Consider the following 23,129-nt stretch of genomic DNA (forward strand, 5'->3'; position numbering starts at 1 on the left):
AATGTAACATTGATGTGGATCATCCTAGACGATAGTAAATCTGAACTCTAACACACACACACATATGCACACACACACAATATTAGAATAGTTACTAATAAAAGTGGCCCACAGTAAGTCATTTATATACCTGGAATGATCACAATTTGGCTATTAGTAATTTGAGAAATTGATGGTGCAATAACCTTATATGAAGATCACAGAGCCTGTCAAATACTCATTGAGCCAGACTTTGTATGTATGATAGAGATTCCAGTCTGAACAAGTTCGTCATGCAAAGGGCAGAATGAATGCAGCATCTGTACCTTATGAGACTCATTTTTAATAATGCTCTTGAAGAGCCCTGGCCAGAGCTGAAGTAATAAGAAGATGGGCAAACCCTCATCTGGTTATTGGCACCTGGGGAGTGTGACCCCAGAGTGAATTCCACATTAGCATAGACAAGCTGATGGATTATCTGAAAGATACACATGAATGGACGTGGCCGCGTCCTTGCTCTTCCAACTCCATGGCACTGGATATTTTTTCATCATGTCTGAAAGCAAATATACAGAACTCATGAATAGTCACAATGTTCTTGTAAAACACGTTTTATTGTCATGAAAAGAGTCCTCGTTAAGAAAAAAACACACAGTAGGGTTGCTTGATGAAGCCCAGGTGCTTTGCCTATTGAAGGGAAAAGGGTTTTATTTCCCTCTTTGTGTTACCTTTGCTTGAACTCAGGTGACGCATGTATAGATAGATCCCTCATTGTAGCTCTCACTTGCTCTCTAGGTTAAGTTACAATTATTGAAATTTTAAAGTCAATTGATTTGGGATTTATTTTCTAATTAAATGATGGTTGAAAGATTGATTTGGAAAGAAATGTAAGAACAATACAGGTCTTATGCTCATGTAGCCTTGAGATGAGAGGGTAAAATTCCTTCAGAAATGGAAGCTGATTTTATAAACGAATGCTGCAGGATGTATATAAATCCTTTAGAATTTCACTTACACATCCTTACTCCTGTGTAGTGAAGGCATCTCAGTAGAGGGCTGCGCTCCACTCCCTCTGTAGAGGACTTGCTTAGATGCTGGAAGTGGGGCTCACTTCCTTGCTGGAATCTGCGTTGATGATTTTAAGGCACTTCTAATCCTCCATTTTTCCCCCATCTCATCTGAGGTCCTTTTTTTGCAGCTAAATATTTAGTATGTCAGATTTGAAATCAGCCCTTCAAACCAGTAGTATAGTCGAGAGAAAGCTCATGTACTTTTGCTTCTGCACAGACTAACTCTAGAGGGTCAGACTATGAGTCATAGAGGATGAGTAGTTGGGATTGGACTGAAAGGAAGGTGATTGTTTCTTGTAAAGGTGTAGCTTATGACCTGTATTTTCATTTTATATAGGAAAATTAAAAATATCAAGCGTACAAACAAAAAGCTGAAATAAGTGAACCTTACTGTATTTCAAGTTAGCCTTGTAATCACACAAGATGGACTCATCTCTGAGCATTGGTGTAGCTCAAAGCTCTATCTGTAATTCTGTTACCAGGTGCTATGTAGACAAACGTGACCAAAGGCTTGTGTTATTAGTAATGATTTTGACAGTATGTTTTACACATTCTTATATGTGAAAGGCTTAAGCAAATAAGTAAAGATGTTAATAATGAAAACTTGAAAAGACTTTAATAAATCATTCTTTATTTTATTAAAAACAGTTTTTGAAGGTGTATTTTTATGTTTTTGATATCAGTTTAACTGTGTAAAAAATAACCTAATGAAAGAACGTGAGGTGTTTCCAGTGTGGCATGTCACTGTTCCCATCCCAGCGCCTTGAACGTGTGTGCTAATCCGGTTCTTCCCGGTTTGCAGTTTTGTTTTACAACGTGAGTTTGGATGTGCACAGAAAGGCAGAGACGCCAGCAAGGTTTTACTTCTTCTCTAATGGAACTTCAGACATGATCACAGGAAGCGTGGGGGTTTCGAGCAGTGGAGAGAAGTGTAGGACACACCAGGCATTCATGCGGGTAAGGAAAGCTTCTTATCATGAAATATTGATGTCCATACTGTCCACACGGAAGCAACTTACTGTATAATGTGTGTTTAGGGACTGCTAGCTTCCTGTCCCCATCAACACATCAAGCAATTTCATCCTAGAGGACGTAGAGTCCACTTCCTGATGCATCTTAGTCTCTGTGCCTGTTTCCTTGTGTCTAGAGACTTACTTCCCCCTACAGTAGCTTTTCCCTGTCCTCTTTACCCACCTGCTTGCGAACATACCTGGGTTATTCTGCTGGGCCTCAGCTCTTCTCTGTGGTGTGTTTGGGGTGACATGTCGGTTTGTCTTCCATGACCCCAGTTAGGAAGAAGGCAGCATGAATGCATCTGGATTCTTCGTTTCTGCTGCAGCTCTGCTGGGGTGCCAGGGGGAGCTTTACACTTGCAGTATGGTGGGGCTCGTCTGTGGATCAGTGTGGCAGCTCTCACCATGGCTTGGGAGATATTTATGCCAGAGCACAGTGGATTTCATGCTTCTTTTATTAAAATCCTCATTCCCAAATTGAGCATCAAGCTCCTCACATTGGTTAAATTTTAGCATATGAAGCTGTGCCAGGTTTTTTTCATTAGAGAACCATGCACTTCATCAGAAAATCTGTTGCCACAAGAAAACCAAACTATTCCTAAGAGCCCTTTTTTGGGGGATTTGAAATAGTAGCCCCAGCTTGGAACTTAATTTTCCCTCAGATGCTTATTCCAGGAATAGGCAAACAAGCACAGAGACGGGTGCACTGTGCTCTGCGGAGAGCGTGAGTCCCCAAGCCGTTTCCCCACAGCCCTTCGCAGGGTTTGCTCCGCTAGAGTAAAGCTACCAAGAGCCAAACACAGAGGACGATGTTAATGTAGCCATCAGCGGTGTGGTGGGGATTCGGAGGCTCTTTCATTTTCTTCCTTCACAGGTGTGTTTTGTCTTGTATTAGTCAGTGACAGAACTGCTGAGGCCATTTTCAGTGCAACGTGAGGACCAGCATTAGAGGTGCTCAAGGAAACAGGTTGTGTTTAAGTTGTAAAAATAGCAACAAATGGAGTTGGTTTATTTAGCCCTGTTCCCTGGCATTATTCCTACGAATAAGAGATCGTCCAAATTGTACATTTTCTTCCGAGCACATTTGGAGGAGAATTACACTTTTTAGAGGTTTCCATGCTCTGTTGTATGTATCCTTGCAGAGATACCATGGCTTTTGTGATAATAGGGTGCACTGTTGACTTTGGGCCCTATCATGAATGTTCTATTCATTATTATTATTATTATTATTATTATTATTATTATTATTATTATTAAATTTTCACAAGGCTAGAGAGCAATGACAGTCTGCTAGGGAGATTCTCCAGCACATAATGGCATCCCAAGCCCTATACTACAGTGATCTGCCTGGCTCTTCTGTCCCTTAAAGATGTCTAATATAAGAAATTGACTTAGACCCCTTAAAAGGAAATGTACTGATACTTCTTGATATTGTATTCAGGGGACTGGAGATGTGACTCAGCCTGTTGATCTCCCAAAGACCTGAGTTTATTTCCAAGTATACGTATTAGTTAGTTTATAATTGCCTGGAACTAGTTCCAGGGGATTTGACCTTTTCTGGTCTGGTCTCCCATACATCTCTCTCTCTCTCTCTCTCTCTCTCTCTCACACACACACACACACACACACACACACACACACACACACACACACGCACGCACACACATACATACATGCACACACATCTGTCACACACAAATAAATAAAAATAAATATTTAGAATGGTGTATTCATGTTCAGGTCACTCAGCATTCAGAGGACTCCTTGCTGGTGGATACCAATTAAACTCAGTTTACTCATTCACTATGTTCCCTAGGTGATTATTAAATACATTGTGTTATATTCTGTTTGAGACACTTAGACATTATCAGTGAATGACAAATGACAAGACCACTACCTTCACATAGTTTCTAGGCCAGTGGTAAGAGGCAAAAGCATACTGAAAAAGAAATCTTTAGTATTTTAGACGATTATACAGATAAGGCAAATACGTATTAAGAAGGAACAGACTACAGGAAAGAGCTGGATGCTGGGTAGGGAGGTGGGAAATAAAGAGGGTGAGATATAAGCAGAGCTCACTCAGGAGGTAACAGCTGAGAAAAGACTTTGAAAGGAGTGAGGATGTCGACCACAAAAGCAATGCAAGGCAGTGGTTCCCAACCTCAGTGTGTAACAGCAACACCGATAGATAGGGCTTCTCAAATACTCCGTGCTAGACGGTGACTAGAATCATTGGATGTACGGGTCTGCAGAAGACATGAAGATTTGCCGTTCTTCCAAGTTCCTGGGTGATACTAGTGCCCCTGGCTTAGGTCCTGTATTTTGAGAATCTCAGGTCTGGGAGTAGAAGGTTCTGGGAGCTAGGTAAAATGCTTCTGGACAAGAAGGTAGCAGGTTATTTTAAGGGACAATGGAGAGGCGAGGTTGACAAAGAAATGAGCAGTAGGGGTAGGGGGACACTTGCAAGACGGATCTGATGGGATCTGTGGAGTTTCCTGAGGGAGATGGAGATCTGTTGTAGAAGTGTGAGCCGAGTGTGCATGAGCTCAGTGTGACAGCACCCTAGCCGCTGTGCAGAGTTTTGGTGGATAAGAGGGTACAAGCATTGACACAGAAAATGTGACAGCTCTCACTAAGGTCAGATGAGGTTTCCATCAGAGGCAGAGGTAACAGATGGGTTGAGAGGTGTTTAAAGGCACAGTCCGTGCTGTTCCCTGACAGACACTTGAATCCTACATTAGACACTTGAAAAGGAGGTTCACAAAGATGACTCCAGTTACCTTTTTAGCCCAAGGAACTAGATACGCCATTTTTATTAATTCAGACAAAATACTGCACAAGAAACAATTTCTCTTGGAATATTCTAGTGTGCAGTTGTCAACTTGCTGAGATAAAAACACGTTTACTGCGTCAAATTACTATTCGTTAACCATTGGTGCATACTAATCTATCCCAGGAGACAGGCAAGAGCAGTCCCTGTCACTGTCAGTCATACCCTGAGGCCCAGGGCTTCAGTGCCTTCCCAGTAACGTGTTCTAGTGAATCCTTAGACCCACCTGCCTGCCTGTGGAGATTGTGTTAGTGTTATGCTGCCGTAATACCTGAGATAGATCAAATTATAGGAAGAAAAACTCATTTTGGCTTCATTGCATGGTTGTCCAGCTCCGTTGTTTGTGAGCCTAGGATGAAACAGAACATGTTGGGGAAGAGGAGTGTGAATTGCTCACCATGTGAGGGCCTTTGAAACACAGCCTCTTCCCAACCAGGAAGCAGGACTGGGAGGAAGGGCCTGGAAACGGGAGAGGCCCAGCACCCACTCCTTTGAATTAAGGCCCACCTGCTCAGTTGCCAGCATCTTCCCATTGCCCGTCAAATAGGTAACCATAAAAGAATTACCCTGTTGATGAGTCCCAGGATCCAATTTCATTCAGATATTCCTCCTCTGTACTTTGCCACACTAAAGACCAAACCCAACAAATGGGCCTTGGCGGGACATGTCAGATCTGAACCATAAGACCTTAAGCTCTGATATTTCTGAAACCTTGGTTTTTAAGTGAAGCTAGCTTATTTGTCCTGTAAGTCTTTTAGATAACTTCTAAGCTTCATCTTCTCACCATAACAATTGTTTCAAGAATGATTAGTGTTTTGTTTGCATTATTATCTGTCACAATTACTTACAGTTTTGAGCAACATATGTACATAGCTTAATGAACTGTTATTTGCAAAGAAGTTAGTTTTTAAGCACAGAAGACTATCAGCTGGTCCATATATCATAATTCATTTCTGCTCCAAGACTGAGTGCCAGAAATCTGTGTAACTACAGTGATACTGTGTCATGCTAGTTACAGACTGAGTGTCATAACTCAAGTTGGTCAGTCGATAGAGATGTATGAAAGAGAAAGAATACAGACTTTGGCTAATTTTAAGTATGAGTTATTTTGCATTCTTGTGGGTGCTATGTTATGAAAATTCACATAAAATGTGGCATTGAATTTTATTAATTTTAATATAATAGCTTTGTCAGTTCAAGTACAATAAACTTTTAAGCAAATTTCACAAATACTTACCCTCCTAAATACTTACTCTGTCACTCTAAGACATTTTTAATGTTTCATTTAGCATTTATCTTTAGGTAGAGCTGATAAAGTTAAACAAGTATGATTTTTTTTACAAGAGCACATGCACATTTCATATATTATGAGAAAGCATAATTAATAGCTAATTAGGATAATGAAAGTAATATACACCAGATGTAGAGAAGACCTCATGGAGAATTAGTATGAATTAGATGACGTGATTCGGTCGACGCAAGCTTGTTGAGAAGAATTCAAACAGTGGACATGTTGAGGGACATTCAGTGACTGTCTAGTTCCTATGCCCAGGGAATAATTTAATCAGGTTCTTTATTGTCATACTCAGGACTTCAAGCTGTTTCATTTTCGCAAGTGGATAACTTGGGATTTGGGTTTTGATTTGCAGCATTCCGATATGGTCAAGGTTTCCTGTTGATATGATCATTTGCCAAGTAATTTAGTAAAGAACATCTGGAGATAAAAGAATAAAAAAGTAGTCAGGTATCTTGAACACTTAGTTCAGTCTCCAGGTCTTTCAGGTGCCATTGATACTAGAAATCTAATGGTTGCTACAATGCCATTTTCTATTTAATCTTCTTTGAGTGACAATAGGCCCACTTTCTTATGCCTGCAAATGTTTCTCGGCATTTATTAAGCTAAATTTTAGTATTTGATTGGCTGACTTACTAAGTTACATTTGAAGTAATGTATATGTAATATTGTAAAATCTAAGTGTTTTGCATATATTACACTATCTAACCATCCCAGCGCTATGCAGACATCCCCGCCATTGTCATATTCAGAGAGCATAACAAAACATAAAGTAAAGAACCTGGCCATGGTTATATCGGTAGTAAAGGATGGTCTCTAGGTTCTTATCTTCCTGAAGTTAGAAACAGCAACTTCTTCCTTACGAATGTTCCCAGCCTGAAACTTCTGGCTTTTAGAGACCTCTTACAGAAACTCTCTGCCTCTGTGCTATGCATAGTAAATACACTAAGGTTCTCAGTTATTGTGTGGTTGACCTTACACCGTCAGTATGCACAGCCCACCTGACCCAGCTATTCTGTCTGTCTGTCTGTGTGTCTGTGCTTTCTTCATTCCCTCTCTGTACCCATTATGTCTGTCCTTGGAGCCACTCAAGGATATGGCAGGAAAAGGAAATTTGTCTGTCCTGGGTGCAAATAATTGAGTTCTTGAATAGCCTAGAAAGAATTTGCTGAATGCACTTCTTAAAATGGAACTTGTAAATTGATAAGGACGTAGGGAGTTTGCATCCATCTGAGCTTGATGTTTAAATGGTTAATAGGATGGACACTAAAATTTGTGCCTGGTTCTTCAAATTATTTTCAAGATATAGTAACAATTCTATGCCAAGGAAAATGAAAACTCCATGGATTTTCTACATGGTCCTGATGCTTGTGGACTATTTGTTGATCAAAACAAGCTCCCTCAAATTCTGAGATCGTTCTTCTTTTAGCTTTTGTTGTGTTTAACATGTGTGTATAGTGGGCTTTAACATGTCTTATTCCGTGTAATGCTCAGTTGACTTCTGTTATAAATGCTCATGGGTGGCTTTGTTCATGAGATCACAGTAGCCTCTCCAGACAAGGAGAAAGGGATATCTACCTGTCCGTGTGTTTTAGATATTCCATTTCTGTCTAGTGAGTCTTGAGCAACTGACACCAGGATATGTTTTTTTGTCTCAATCCCATGCATGTGTTTTCAATTCCAGAACAACTTTTGAATTTATTGTGGTGCTGATTTCATTGAATCCTGAATGTTTTCTGGTTATTTCTGCTTGATTATATTATTTCAATTTGTACATATGTCAGGTAATGATTTGGATAATAAGAAGACATAATTTTAAGATTGTGTCTATGATTATTTAACTATTAAATTATTATGAAGTAAATAATCAAATGCAAGTACAATAAAATATTTAAAGCTCATGAGAAATATTTCTAAAAGATAAAACTAATGTATGTCTGTAGAAATAAAGATTGAATAAGCAATGATAATGTATTGAAATGAACCCATGAGCTGTGTCATTGGGGACATAGGAAAATGAATACTAACCTAATCATTCACAAGTGCTATCATTCACATAGCAATACGAATAGACACAAGAAGTGCTATGTATAGCTCAGGAAGCCACTGAGAATGAATGCAGAATGAATCTCTTAATGATTACCACTGCTGTGCAATTGATGATAACTCTATGAACTCTCTCTTTTTGTGAATCATAATAATAGCAAGCAAACAATAAAACGATCACAATAAGAAAATTCAATTAACTTAGATGTACAAGGCTAACATCTTTCTTATATTACCAGCCATGATGTTAGATAATATAAGGGGAAAGGGTCATTGCAATACAGAACCAAAAAGAAAATTTCATAATAAATATGAACTTGAATGAATAAAACTGAATACAAAGTCTTCTGAGTGATTTCAAGAAATCTTATTGAGAGACATTAGTTCTCTATAAGGATACAGGGTGATATTAAATGGAATATATGGAAATTATTTACTGAGTGTGTACATGAAAATGTTTATGTTCCAACACCAAACTCCAGGAATTGCAGAGAATAGCAGGGAAGGGAAAGCACGGACATGCAGACTTCTGTAAATATTATCATATAGTAATGGTTTTCCATTTTATGCTCTTTGTGTGGTCACAAGCAGTAGAGGTATTGCTGTAGTGCAAAAAGAACACAGATTCCAAGCTTTCTGAAGCAATTCTGCTAAAACATGGGTCTTGTATCTCTGTCCTTGTGCTTCATCTGGCCCTTTAGAAGAAGGGAGTTTTCTGTGTCTATTCTTAATTAATCATATGGTTTTCAATTCCCTTAGAAAGATGTACGAGACATCCTCACGCCTGTTCAGGTTGAGGTCACGTACCACCTTGGACATCATGTGATTACCAAAAGGAACACAGAGGAATTCCCACCACTGCAGCCAATCCTCCAGCAGAAGAAAGAAAAAGACATGATCAGGAAAACAGTAGGAGTCTTTTTTTTTTTTGCATTTGAAATATTTTGTAACCTAACTGAAGAATTTTTAAAATATGACAAACTTAATTGAAATGTGCCTGAATTGTTTAGAAATTTTGTGGGTTGTTAATAGTTAATGAAAATAGATTTAAAATGTGTCTCTCTTGGTCTCTTCTCTGTCTCTGTTTCTGTCTCTCTCTTTGTGTGTGCGTGTGTGTTTGTGTGTGTGCTTAATAGTCCCTTTGGGATAGTCAACTGAATATGTTTGAACTTGTGTTTAGCCACAAGAGTACCTTCTTGTGTATAAATATTTATGTAGAACACATGTAAGTTTTTTTGTCCTTGAAGAAAATGAATTATGGGAGAGAGACCATGTTTGATATCGGTTGTTCTGTGAGTTATTCAATGTCATTCCATGAGCCCACTTCCCACTTCGTGTGCATGATTCTTTCTTTGACCTTCTAGATTTCCTCCTTCATTTATATCTTTCCCCCTTCTTGACTTGTTCCTATCGCCTTGAACTATTTCCTTTCTTTGCTTTTACATAGTGTCTCCCGTTATGTCTTCCTGAGTAGTCCATGCACACTCAGGTGTGCATGGATCCTTTTAAATGATTAGAACTTAGTAAATTGGAAAAAACTTCATGTCATGCTACCATTTAATATCGTTCAATGTTTCCACAAAGCTATGCCTCTCACCTTGAATGTATAGCTATATTATTGGATTCAATTCAATGCCCATTCCTGTGCTAAAATTAGGTAGATGTTGGACTTCTGGAGAAAGTGGGGGAAAGCAGATTAAGGATGTTTCGGCAGCTGATATTCCAAATAGCTGCATAGTGTCTTTAATATAATTTCACAAAGCTTTTTATTTTTTTTAGTCCTGGAATTTACTAGAGGGACTGATCTTCCTTAGCCCTGAAACTATAAATTTGAACTCCTGACTGATTCTCAGATTGAACCTTGGAGGAGGCATAAATTATAATTTGATGTGGCATTCTTATATTTGTCAAGCACAGGCACCTTATTCTTTAAATACATAGAAATTAAAATAAAGGTTGTAATGTTCTGTTTCCAGATAAACTTTGCAAGGTTTTGTGCCCATGAAAATTGTTCTGCTGATCTGCAAGTTTCTGCAAAAATTGGATTTTTGAAGTAAGTGTAATTTTCTCATTTTTCCTCAAAAGCGCATAAAGAGTAAATGCGCGTGGGTTCCAGTGAGAGAGGAACTAACCCACGAGAGTTGTCATCATAAAAAAATCTACAAAATGGCAAAGTTTGTTGTGAGATACTAAATGATGCCTATGTCACTCATAACATATATATATATATATATATATATATATATATATATATATAATTTGAGTATTAACATTTTTAAAGAATGAAAGCATGTGAGTCACCCTGACGTTCTCTGAGGTATGCTTTAATAAATTTTTGGACCTTAGAAGAGATTTAATTGCACCTTTGGGTATCATTATCATGATCATAATTATGTTTCAACGTTTATTAAGTGCCTGGTAATACGAGTATTACTGTAAAAAATGATATACAGTGGTTCGTATATTTTATGGCTAGAAAAATGGGCTATGCAACTCAATCTGATATGCAAAATAATACATTTTAACAAATTTGAGAGACATAAACTAACTTGTTCTAAATTCACAGGATGGTAAACAGAGTAATAGGGTACAACATGCCTAGAATTGCATCTGGCAGATAGCAAGACCTGGATAAAAAGGATGTCTAGTGCTACTTTACAGTGGACAATAAAACATCGCAACTTTGTATCACGTAGCGATTCCCTACATTCAAGTTGTTTTGCATATCTGGGGACCACAGGAAAGGAAAGAAGGGTAAGGATGTGACAGTCAGGGGAAAATGAGGACTGATCTAGGAGTGGGGACATAAAGGAAGCCAGAGCTATGTGGAGCAACTTCAATTCGGTGGATGTACTGTCACATTTTATGTCAGCGTAACATAAGGAGGAGTCATTTGGGGAAAGTGAACACTAGTTGAGAAAACGCCTCCACCAGCCTGGCCTGGAGGCAAGCCCGGGTGCGCTGTCTTGACAGGCTGAGTATTGTAGAGCACTTAGCTCACCCTGGACAGTGTCCTCTCTGGGCTGGTGGCCCTAGGTGCTATAAGAACACAGGCTGAGCAAGCCGCTTCTCCTTCATAGCTCTGCGTCAGTCCTTCGTTCTAGGTTCTTGTCTTGAATTCCCTGGATAATAGACTACAAGCTGTAAGACAAAATTGATTATGGTCATGGTGTTTTATCACAGCTTGCCTAGGGAGAAGAAATGTAAAATTTTCTGAACAAACCGCTGTATATCAAATGTCAGGAGTCCTTTCATTTCAAGAGCTTAGGAACGATAGGAACCCTTTTGGAAACTATAAATGATCTTCAGGGAATTAAGCCCTGATAAGCAGTTGGAGATGTAAAAAGGTGGAATTAACATTAACGTTCCTTGTCAACATAAGATAACGTAATGATGGGAAGGGCCATGGAGTTTGCATTTAAAATGCAGAAGGAAAGTGTCAGTGGCAAATTTTAAGATAAAAATCTCAGGGCAGTAGTAGTCAAATGGCTGGGTTGAGGGGGATCCTGGGCACAAGCCATAGGTTGTTTTTACATATTTCTTCTTCTTTCCTCCCTCCCTCCTTTTCTTTCTTACTTTCTTTCTCTTTTGTTTCTTTGGTTTTTATTTTATTTTGTATTTTTCTTTTTGAGACAGACTCTCGCTGTGTAACCTTGGCTGTCCTGTAATTCACTCTGTAGACCAGGCTGGCCTTGAACTCACAAAGATCTGCCTATTTCTGCCTCCTAAGCACTGGGATTTATAGTGTGTGCCCGGCTTTTCTATGTTTCTTAGTGTGACTTTTAATTATGGAAAGGCATAGCACATGCAGGTCAGAGACCAAGAAAGGCTCAATCTGAAAGGGTAACCTTGGGCTTACATTCCAAAGGATGCTTTCCTTTTCCTTTTTGAGCTTCCTCTGAAGCACCTGGTAGCCCTTGGCTTCACCTGCTGAAGCTCCTTTCTTTTCAGCTCCTTGACAACATCTTGTTGTGTTTCCTCCTCGAGCCTCCCCTCAACTGTGTTGAGAACATCCTTGCTACCCATCATGATCACCTCATTCACTCCACCTCATTCACTCATGACATATTTTTCCTAAATAATCTTACAACAATGACTTCTCCTGATCTTCCCACATTGCCTATACCTAAATCATTATCTTGCAGCATCACATCCCACGGCCTGCTGTTTGGCAAGCACTGTAAGTATCCTGTAGATTGGTTCTGATTAGTCATTAACCAGGAATGGTGTAGCCATTACTTAATTGCCTGAGTGAGAAACCTAGATTCAACCTTTTTGTCTATATTTTTATTCTTGAGATCCTATAGGTGAACTTTTCTGTCCCACCAGCTACTCCCCAAAAAATCCACACAGAGGCTTAATATTAATTATAAATGCTCTGCCAATAGCTTAGGCTTATTTTTTAGCTAGCTCTTACAACTTAACACATTTCTATTCACCTATGTGCTGCCTTAGCTCATTTATGGATGTACTTTGCTTCTGGGTGGCAACTCCTGCCACTCTGCCCTTCTTCCCAGTGGCCTCCTATTCTGACTCAGCAGCCCAGTATCTTCCTTCCTAGTCACAGGCCAGTCAGTTATTTATTAACCAATGAGAGTAATACATATTTACAGTATACAAAGATTGTCCCACAGTAAGACTCTATCAATTATTAAAATTTGAAGTAGTGCCACCTAAGAGTGCTATCTCCCCTTTCCCTTCTCTCCCATCTCTCCTTGTTATTTTACAAAGTGTACCTAGTAGCCTGCTTGGATCCTCTAGTCTTCTGGCTTCTCAGCACTGTCATTCGTATTCTGACCTTGATGTGTCCAGTATGACCTAACATCTACAGTGGTGGTACAAGGAGCCCTTAACTTGATGGGCAAATGAACCTGGTTCTTATAAATGATTCAGTTGGCTCATTCCAGTAATTGAAAAACAGTGACTAGCAACTGCCGTGCACACAAGAGCATAGCATGGCTTTGTCGGTCTATTAGTTGAACAACTTAGAGCTTCCCATTAGTGTATTTGTTTTCTAAGATGTGCATGGTCTAAGGTATACCAGAAGACTTTGATAAAGACTGTGCAGGTGTGTTTGTAGAGCAGGACGGTTTCTTAACCATTAACCGTGTTTTTTCCGCATTCTGTGTCTTCCTGGTCACCTTTCATTGCAAATCTTCTGGCTAATGAGAAAATGAGATTTCAAAACTTATGTGAAAAATATCACGAAGAATGTATTCAACTCATTCAAATAGCATGGAATTATTTATTCAGGTTTTCTATTTTGTTGCAAAAATTTGTCTACATACCAAGTACTTTTCCAATTAAAAATCAAGCCTGTGGTTTTAAACAGTAGCTATCCAAGTATAAGCTGGTGTTCCTTAGGGTGTGATCTCGAGGCATATCCAAGACAATACTCACAATGCCTAACAGAAATGCTTATTCTGACACCCCAGAAAGTCCTCATTGATATCTAGGGGACCCAAGGAAGAAACCTCCACTATGAACAGAGCTTTAAGTTCACTTTTTAAAAGTTGGTTGAGAATTCACACATCTGTATAATGTGTTTTGATAAAGTCCAACCTTTTTTTCCCTCCAACTCCTTCTCTACCCCTACCAATATTTCTTCCAAATTTCATGTGTTTTTTGTTTTTTTAACCCATGTAGTCCACTTTGTGCAGTTAATGTGTGCTTGGGTGTAAATCCACAAACTGGAGCATGGGTACCTCCTCAGGCCACATTGTTAAATGTGATTCTCCCTCTCTTAGCAGTCATTCTTTTTTGTCAATAGCGCCTCAGTTAGGGGTAGGACTTTGTGTTCCCACTTTCCCCAGCCATGTTGGGATTTTGTCTGGATCACTTTTGTGCAGGTACTCATGGCTGCTGTCAGTTCATACGTGCAAATGCCTTGTAGTACCCAGAAAACACTATTTATCTGTAGTCCTCCACTGCCTCTGGTTCTTAAAGTCTTTCTGTCCTCCCTGTTATGAAATTGTAAGGAGCCGCCAGGATGTCGCCTTGGCGAGATGGTGCCAGGGGGGTCCTACAGCCTGGAGGTTTACAGTTCCTTTGATGCTGCCGCACAGGCCAGAATGTTTGGGGTCTGTGTTTTGCATTTCAAAGCTTTGGTTCCCTGACCTGTCCTGTGGTCTCAGGCCCTAGCAGAATGGCATCAACCAATCAGCATTCAAGCCTCTCCACCGTTTAAAAGCAGCTGCCTCTGGGCTCTGCTTGCTCTCTCTAATCTCTCTCTCTCTCACTTCCTCTTTCGCTTTCTCTCTCTCATCGCTCTCCTTTTCCTCTCCCCAATTTCCCTCAACCGAGTGGCTCCGAATAAAGACGTGATAAGGGAAGGAATCTCGATTTCGTGGCCGTTCATTCCTGCTGGTCAGGAAGCGCGCCACATGAAATGATTTCTGAGACTTGGGAGAAGATAGTGTGATTGTGATATGTATGTCTCATTTAGGTCTGAGCAATCGGCCATTCCTGATTCTCTGTAGGTTGTGAGTTTCTTTGCTAAACATCACCTTCTACAAAAGAAACTTCTCTGGTGAAAGTTGAGAGATGTACTGATGTATGGGTATAAGGATTTGTCTTGATAATTTGTTAAATACTATGTATACTTAGTAGAATAATAGTAACAGGTTCTCCCCTTGGTTGTATGGTATACCTGAGCCTTGGGTTCTTGGCCCCAATGCCAAGCTTAAGTTTCATGTCTATGAAGTGGGCCTTAAATCCAATCATAAAATGGCTGGTTACTCCCATAATACCTGTGCCACTATTGCATCTGTAGGTGTGTCTTGCCAGAGTTGTCCTTACTGTAGTGTGCCGTCTTACAGATGGGTAAGACCAATCATTATTTTTCTTCAGAATAGCATGCATAGCACTTTCTGTCAGGAAAGCTGCCCAATAGGGATGAGGCCTCCAGATCAGGACCAGCTTGATTTCTCCATGTTCTATGCCTGTTTTGCAAGATTCTTACTATCAAGTTCTAGATGGTAATGGTAATACCATGTAATGTTTTAGGGTCTAGGATACTAACAACTCCAGAAGCAAGAGCCTACGTCTGTTATCGAGACTTTATTTGCTAGCCGTGATTTGTCTGCAAGAGGAATTGCCTCCTCATTATAGGATAACTCTTTCCATATATTTGTATATATACACACTTTAGGAAACATCGAGAGTAGTAGGTTTTCATTTGATTTTTCAAAGGTTTTTAGTGTTATACCTCCTCTACCCTGTCCCCTGATTCCTACCCCATTTAACCCCTCTTGTTTCATGATTTTCCACAAGTTTTTTTTCTCACATGGAAACCAGGGGAGTGATGTAATGATGAAGACTTTCCCATGGGAGGTCAAGTTGATCAGGCTCAACTCTCCCATCCTCCATATTCACAACAGTGTAGCCTTTTGAGAGAAGCTTATTAGCCTTGTCTTTCTTTGCTATAAAATAGTAGCAATTGTGCCTTCCCTATAAGATGTTTTAATTTTTAACATGCACTTGATACAAGGGATTAGTTCAAAGCCTGGTACATTTTAGGGTTCAACAAAAGGCGTCGCTGTTTTGGGTATGGAATGAATTCCGCCATAAAGAAGTGGGCACTTGTCCCTTTGCATCAGTTTGGAAGGCTACAAGCTATTTCTGTGAGGCTAATGATAACTCATTTGGGGGATGTGCAAATGAGAACGCTTTGAATTAAGTTTTCAGAGCTGCACTGAAAGCTCTGACTGTGTTTTGAGTAAGTTATTCTGTGTCAGACAAAAATACAGCATCTCTCCATGTAGGTGCCTTCTCTCCTTTCTCAGCAACCATCTGCAAATTGGGGCCATATGTTATATGCCTTCTTCTGGCTGTAGCTCTGCTGGCACTGATGGTATTATGTGTCCCAGATCTAGAAGCCTGTTTATGTAAATGCAGTTACTCACTAAAGAACAGGAGTGTCTGATGCCTGCAATAATAAAATGCTCAGTGTATGAAAAGCAGGGCTGATTCACGTCCCCTCGTGGTCCCATCATGCTGAGGCCTCCTCCTGTGTGTCTAAATTCCTGGGACAATAAGCCCACCAGAGGGGTTACTATGGTAAAATGACAATGGGCAAACATGATGATGTTGTCATAATAATTGGCATTAGCCATCGAGAAGGGGTTTACAGCCTGACCTTTCATATAGGTCAGGATGTAATGACCTGTTTGTTTTTATAACTGTTAGGGGTACTTTAACTTCATCTAACAGAGCGTTTGACTAACCATGACTTACAGAAATCTATGTGGCATAGTTTTTGCAAGGAGATAGCAGTTACAGGTCTTATATATAGCTAGGAAGCCTGGGCAGGGCATAGAAAGTTCTTTCATGTTCTCTTGGCTTTTTTAATGATTATAATATTTTAACCCTAACATTCTCATCAAGGAAAAGGGTGCAAGAACAAGAGTGTTTTTGTTTGTTTGTTTGTTTTGCTTTTTTGCTTTTTGAGGCTTTTCAGAAAAGACAGCCCTTCTTATGCCTACTTTAGTTTGATAGGCATGGATTCCCCCAAATCTGTCATGGTACAAGGAGAATGCAGTCACAATCACATTCGATATTAGGCTTCATTCCCCATTGTTGAACTAAAAACTCTTGTTCTGTGATATTAAGGGAGTGTGACCTACTGCCTGAATAATCTTGGGTTCTGTTAGCAGGAAATGGGGAGCTCACCGATGAGTAGACTGTAAGCAGCGAATGGCCCGTGATACCATGTTTTTAACTCCTCAAAAAGTGAATCTAATAAAATTGTCCTTTTCAAAATAAAAGCCTCAGTGACTTCACAAAGCTCGAGAAGAATAAATTACATGTTTCTGCACAAAAGTCCGCTCATTCGCTACCCAACTTCCAATCCAAGCTTTTTTTCTTTATTTTTTATTGATTTTTATTGAGCTCTACATTCTTCTCTGCTCCCCTCTCTGCCTTTTCCCTCCCCCAATCTCCTTTTCAATTCTCCCCTTAAACTTAGCAAGTTTGCTTTTATTCAGTAAAGAGGGATAATTAATTGGTTTATCCCAGCTGGCAGGAATCCCTCCATGTTTTATTTCTGCTGCAACAATAATAAAGGAAAAGAGAAGAGGGTAAACTTTGACTTTGGAATGGAGGACACTTAGCTGAAGGCTACGTTCTGTCTAATAAATCTGCTCAGCATCTTTACACATTAAAGTGTAGGAACCGTTCGCATTGATTTTGCTCTGGCATCTTTTTCCTCATTCCTTCCTCTTATCTCTTCCCTTCTTTCTTTTCTCGCCCCTACCATCCTGATCAAAGATAAGTAAGCTGCAGAGACCAAACTGACTTTTTATCAAGAAAGAATGTACTAATGAGACTAAGGTTTTGAGAACATCTTGTAAAATCCAGTCGCATTCACCGAGAGAACATGTAGGGCCTGATCTTCCAGCTTGCTTGTTTTCCTCTTTCATTTATTAAGTTAGGATTCCGTGTGTGCACAGTACCTGGGTCCATGTCAGTTATGTGGATTCTAAGCAGCTTTGTAAATTTCAAGCCTGCATTATGCACGCTTTAATGAAGAGTGAACTGTGAGTCCCGGGGAAGCCGCTGGTTCAGTTGCGCCACCCGTCCAGATGTGCAGTTGGCTCTACCTCTTGTCATGTAGGATGCTGGCGGGGGCCTTTCCAACAGCATCTTGTTAAAGAATCAAAATCTATGGTGAGGTGTACGTTTAAAAAGAGTCGAGTTAGGACCGTGGTTAATTGTGCAAACTAGCTTAAAGTAGAAACTAAATCGGGAGTCTTGCTGACAATGTGAGCCCCGAGCGTCTCTGATCGGCTGCTGCCTCCGAAACTGCCTGTGCGCGCCACGCTTCCACCTTCTGTTGCTTGTCGAAGTGCCAACTTCTCTCCCAAAGGTGTTCACTGACTAATGCCTTGGTTCTGAGCCAGAATATTTTATAAACATCTATTTCTAAGCAGCTCTTGTACAAGTCTTAATTAAACTTTAATGTCAAGCTGAAGTTTACTTTTAGAGAACCCTGAAAGTCCCTTTGGTGGTAATGTGATGAAGGAACCGTAGGGGGAAGAAGGCAGCGTGGCTCTCTCCTCGCCATTTGACATGCACTGCCAAGGAGAAGCGTGCTAGCTAAGCCCAAAGGCTCACAACCTGGGCAAACGGCGCCACCTCCTAAGTACAGGGATAGCCCGTGAGCTCTCAGTCAAACAACTCCGGGATGAAATGAGAGCCAGGGCCTAGGAAGACTACTCTGTTGTTGTTTCCACGTTCTTTGTGCAGTTTCTCAAATCTAAGGCTCAGGAAGAAGAAGTGGTTCACAATGGAGCATCCTTTATTGTTTTCTCTTCTACTGGGTGCTGCAGGGGAGGTTAAAAGCTTGGGGCTGGATTACTTTCTCTACTTCTACATGATTTCTGAGGGGAAAGCCTATAGCCTGTGCCAGCTAAACTAAAGGAAGGCTCTGTTGAGCTAAGAATGGACCAAGGCATGTTGACGCATACCTGCAGTTGGCAGTTCAAGGCCAGCCAGGCCTACATAGTGCATGACTCTCATGACTCTATTCTACAAACAACATCCAACACAAAACAGAAAACACCAACAAAATAATGGATTTTAGTTTAGTCTAGTCATATCACATTGCTTGTTTGATTTGAAATTATTTTTATTGGTCAGATAAGTTCTATTGCAGCGACTAGCCCAATCTTTTCTATCAAGAGAAAATAATATTTTAAATTTCTTGGGACAGCACACTCAGTCTCCGTTGCTCCTCTGTGTTATCATTGTGCAATAGTGACTCTGGCTGGAGTGGAGAAAACTTTATGAAAATAAAGGAATGACTTCAACCTTTAGGCAGGAGTTTCCAGATGCCTGCTCTATTGACCTGCTTACTTTCAATGTGGCAATCATTTGGCTTTATTTTTCTAGGTAAAAATAGTTTCTTATAATATATCTTGTTTATTTGAATTTATTTTGTTCATATAACTTATTTTAGTTCCCCAAACCAAGGTTCAAAGATTTTTTTTTAAGGAATTAATGTTATATTTTAAATAAAATTTCTCTCAGATAAACAGAAATCCAGGGAGGGGAGGGGAGGAGAGGAGGGCGGGAAAGAGATAATACACAGCAAAACTTCACGTATGTATTCAGCATGAGACTATTATCATTTTACATGGGCGATTGCTGAACCCCTGAAGATCCCTGAATGAGAAAGTCAGGGAAATGGCTCCAACGGTGGAGCACAGACATTTGCAAACACTGATTGAAGTTAATTTTATTTATGACATTTTTAATAAAAAGAAACTCCATTCAAAATCAAAGTTACAGAGAAGGATTACACACTCTCTAATCCCATTTATATGAAATATAGAACCGAGAAAATCTAGAGTATTAGATTTTAACAGTGAGTGACCTGGGCAGTAGCTGGGGGAGAGCTCCCCCCGCCCCCCGTGTGTTTTCCGTGTGGAGAGTGTCTTTTCTTGGTTTGGGTTCCAGCTTCACACATGTATTCATTTTTATCACTATTATCTTAGGATGTTTGCTTCCCTCTACGCAAACAGCTTTGATATGAGAAAGTGTCAGAATCAAAGGCACAGAATCTTTACATAGTGAGTGTCCCTGTTTCTTAGAGATTTACTCTTGGGGTTTTAAGTGTAGGGAAAGGGTTCAAAGCTACAACATTGTTTATCTGCTCTGAGGTTCAGACGACTTCGTAAGTTTGGAAGGTAATTTCCCCTTTCCGGTGTTGATTTTGCCTTGGTTATATTGTGTCACTAGTCTGGCCATGTCAGGAGGTACATTCTGCTAACATATTCAGATGTGGGTGAGGGCGGAGATCACGGGACTTCATAGTACTGGACATTAAGTTTCTTAGTGAGACATTTGAAATATCTGTATCACTTTAGAACAGACAAGCATTTCATCTAGCTACAGTTTCACAGAATATAGACTGAAGGTTTCATAAATCTTTAAAAGCAAATAACATATCCACTACATTTTGTGGCTTTTTTATTTGTCTTTTGAATGTAACTCAGCCCTTTCATCTGGTACTCATTTTTCAAAACAGTAACTATATTTCTAGGCTCGTAGAAAACTCAGGTAGCCACAATCCAGCTTCTAGCTTCCATGACAATGTAGACTGAGAGAAACTGACTTGGCATCGTACAATAGGCTTCTCCATGATTCCTGGATGTTACTGCTGTTTAAATTGACCACCCGGAGCAAGCTCAAGCTAAGCCGCTACATCGCAGGGAGAACGCACTCAAAGTGGCGGGAGCTTGGAGTAAGTTAGAAAGCATCTTGTGTTCAGGTTGCTGTCTGTACGCAGATGCAGCTAAAACAAAGGAATGCCCTGTATGCTGGAACGTGAGGCAAAAGCCAGTTCTTGAGGGCCCCAGGGTCATACTGAGAGGTGGGGCTGCTTCTCTCTCGGAGTCACTGGCAGCACTTGGCTGCTCCAGGCAATGTCCAGTTGGCACTGTTGGCATGGTGGCAGAGGAGAGAATGAGTGTGAAACTGAAATTAGAGGTGACCATATCGACTCCAAAATGGTCAACCTTTTATTTTTAAAAAGGTCATGAAGGGTAGCAAACCTGAATAGCCACATAAATAGAAAAGCAAAGAACAGCAATGCTTTTCCTGCCCTTGGCAAAAGTGTAGGTCCTTACCTCCTCTCTAGGAGCTGGTCATTCGTATTTCTAATAGTTATTCACAATTATTCGGAAATATGTCCTTTATCTTTTCCGAGAGAGACGTAGAAATATACTTTAACACAGTGTTTGTGAGAAAGCAGCATTGTGGCTGACTTACTGCCTAGGTCCTGCAGTTTTACAAGGAGATTCATTCATCTCCAAGAATTACTTCACATCAGAGCTCTTAAATGTGTTCTTCGTATCCTTTTATGCCTTTCGGTTAGACTGCCTCCACCTGGTTGTTTTGGCATACATCCTTCTCCAGTTTGAATTAATTAACCCAAGTTTTCTAATTTTGGAATTGCTTGATGGCTATGGGAAAATTTAGATTTAGAAAATAATAACACATTGTAACTGGAAGTTGTGAGGATTTTATTTTTATTTTTATTTATTTATTTTAATTTTCACTCCTGGAAAAGGTGGACATTGTGCTCTGAAGAAATGAGGAATCAGCTCAAGGGTTTAGAACATTCTAGCTCTGTAGCTTTGAATATCTTTATTCTGCTCGAAGTTCAGCACACTGGACACATTTTAAGAATTTCATGGGATGCACTTGATCCAAATATTCACCAATAGTCATTTTATTGCTATTATATTGTCATTATAGATTGCCAGGGCCTAGCAGAGCTTCAGTCAGGCTGGTGACCTTCCTGACGGCTGTACCCACAGGTCTAGATCTCTAATGACCTGCGTTTTACAGTTCACAGGACAGTGACTCACTTCCTACATCTAGCTTCATCAGAGGCAACCAATCAACTGCTTCAGAAATGCAATCTCCTTCAGTGGATCTCTGCACCACAAACCTGCTGGCCAGAGCAGTTCTATGCTGTCCTTCCGCCAAAATCCCCTTATGTCTTCTCATCCATTCTCTTCCTCAGTTTCCCCCTCTTCTAGTGTTTGGCTTGGGTAGAACGTAGTTCAATCAATGTCTTTTCAAAGATTAAATGAAAACTTTATAAAATATTGAGGAAAATGTAAGTTAAACAAAAAGGGCATTAAAGCAATTTAATTATATTGTTAATTAAATTATAATAGAAATTACAACAATTTAATTATAATAACTAATGAAAATCAAACAAATAATAATATCAAACTTTTCTTTGGGAGCAGCTGATTGAACATATCTGAAATGAGAAAAGGAAGTTTTAAATCTGCTTGTATGAGATCATCCGTGGTTGTTTTTCTAAGTTAATAGTTTATATTCATAAATATTTTATATATGGAGGAAGAATTTTCTTTACTTAAATTACTTAATTTCTAGGCCATATGAAAATAAAACCTATCTTGCTGTTGGGAGCATGAAGACCATAATGCTAAATGTGTCCGTGTTCAATGCTGGCGATGATGCTTATGAAACAACCCTGAATATCCAACTTCCCATAGGCCTTTACTTCATTAAGATCTTAGACCTGGTAAGTGCTAGAAACCACAACAGTAGACTGTAATACTAGAGCTCAAAACAGATTTAAGGATAGTTACTCCACTGATTTAGTATAAACAACTGAAGCTTTCATCTTATCGTTTCGACATCTCTGAGCCTCCCGGTTATTTTGAGATGTTCTTTGTGCCCTGGCTCTGAGATACAAGTTCATTGGAGAGAAGTCCTTGAGTGCCACTACTTCATCCCGGCCACATTTTTAAGATGCTAATGATGCTCATCTTGGAGCATCCTTCATGCTAAGGAACCCGGAAGTCCTGCTCTATGTTCTAAGTTGAGGGTCTCAGCCTTCACCGAGTTCTTCGGAACTGTCAGCCTTTCTCAGTCCTGAAATCCCCTTTTTAAGTCGAGTGCTGAAGTACGCACAGATCTTATGTTACCAAAGCACTGAGATTATTGCAACTGTATCCACCAATAAAGTACTGGTAGGCTGAGCTGCAAAGAGAAGTCTCTAGCACATTTGCCTCGAGATCTCGCTGCCAGTCAACCCAGAGAGCTTTCACCTTTTAAAAGTCGCTCTTTACCCCTCTCTCTAGACCACCAAACAGCTACCTCACAGGGAGGAGGAAAAATTCTAGGTACTCAGAGCCGACTCTTTGATATAGTTCTATTATGATTACCATACTACAATTAAACACTTTAAACAAATTTCATACATATCAGACAGAAGGGAATGTGGACCTTATGACTTCCTTGTCCCCTAATGTTTCAAAGAAGTTCCTCTTAGAGAAAGTGGGAAACATGAGAGCTCACACCCAGGGGCTGTTTATGGGGAACTCACATGGAAATAAGTATATGCATATTGC

The 23,129-nt window shown here is 39.9% G+C and overlaps 1 protein-coding gene across 1 annotated transcript in view; it reads left to right on the plus strand.

Moving 5' to 3' along the window:
- The window catches only part of Itga4 (integrin subunit alpha 4), a 74,889-nt gene that overhangs the window by 32,174 nt on the left and 19,586 nt on the right, over nucleotides 1-23,129 (plus strand). Inside the window, exons 15-18 of the mRNA XM_087900098.1 lie at nucleotides 1,852-2,006; nucleotides 8,992-9,141; nucleotides 10,209-10,285; nucleotides 22,147-22,297. Coding sequence (XP_087756224.1) covers nucleotides 1,852-2,006; nucleotides 8,992-9,141; nucleotides 10,209-10,285; nucleotides 22,147-22,297 — 533 coding nt within the window. The remainder of the gene's footprint in view (nucleotides 1-1,851; nucleotides 2,007-8,991; nucleotides 9,142-10,208; nucleotides 10,286-22,146; nucleotides 22,298-23,129) is intronic.

Source organism: Myodes glareolus, chromosome 21 (genome assembly GCF_982192425.1).
Source record: "Myodes glareolus chromosome 21, mMyoGla1.1, whole genome shotgun sequence".
NCBI lineage: Eukaryota > Metazoa > Chordata > Mammalia > Rodentia > Cricetidae > Myodes > Myodes glareolus.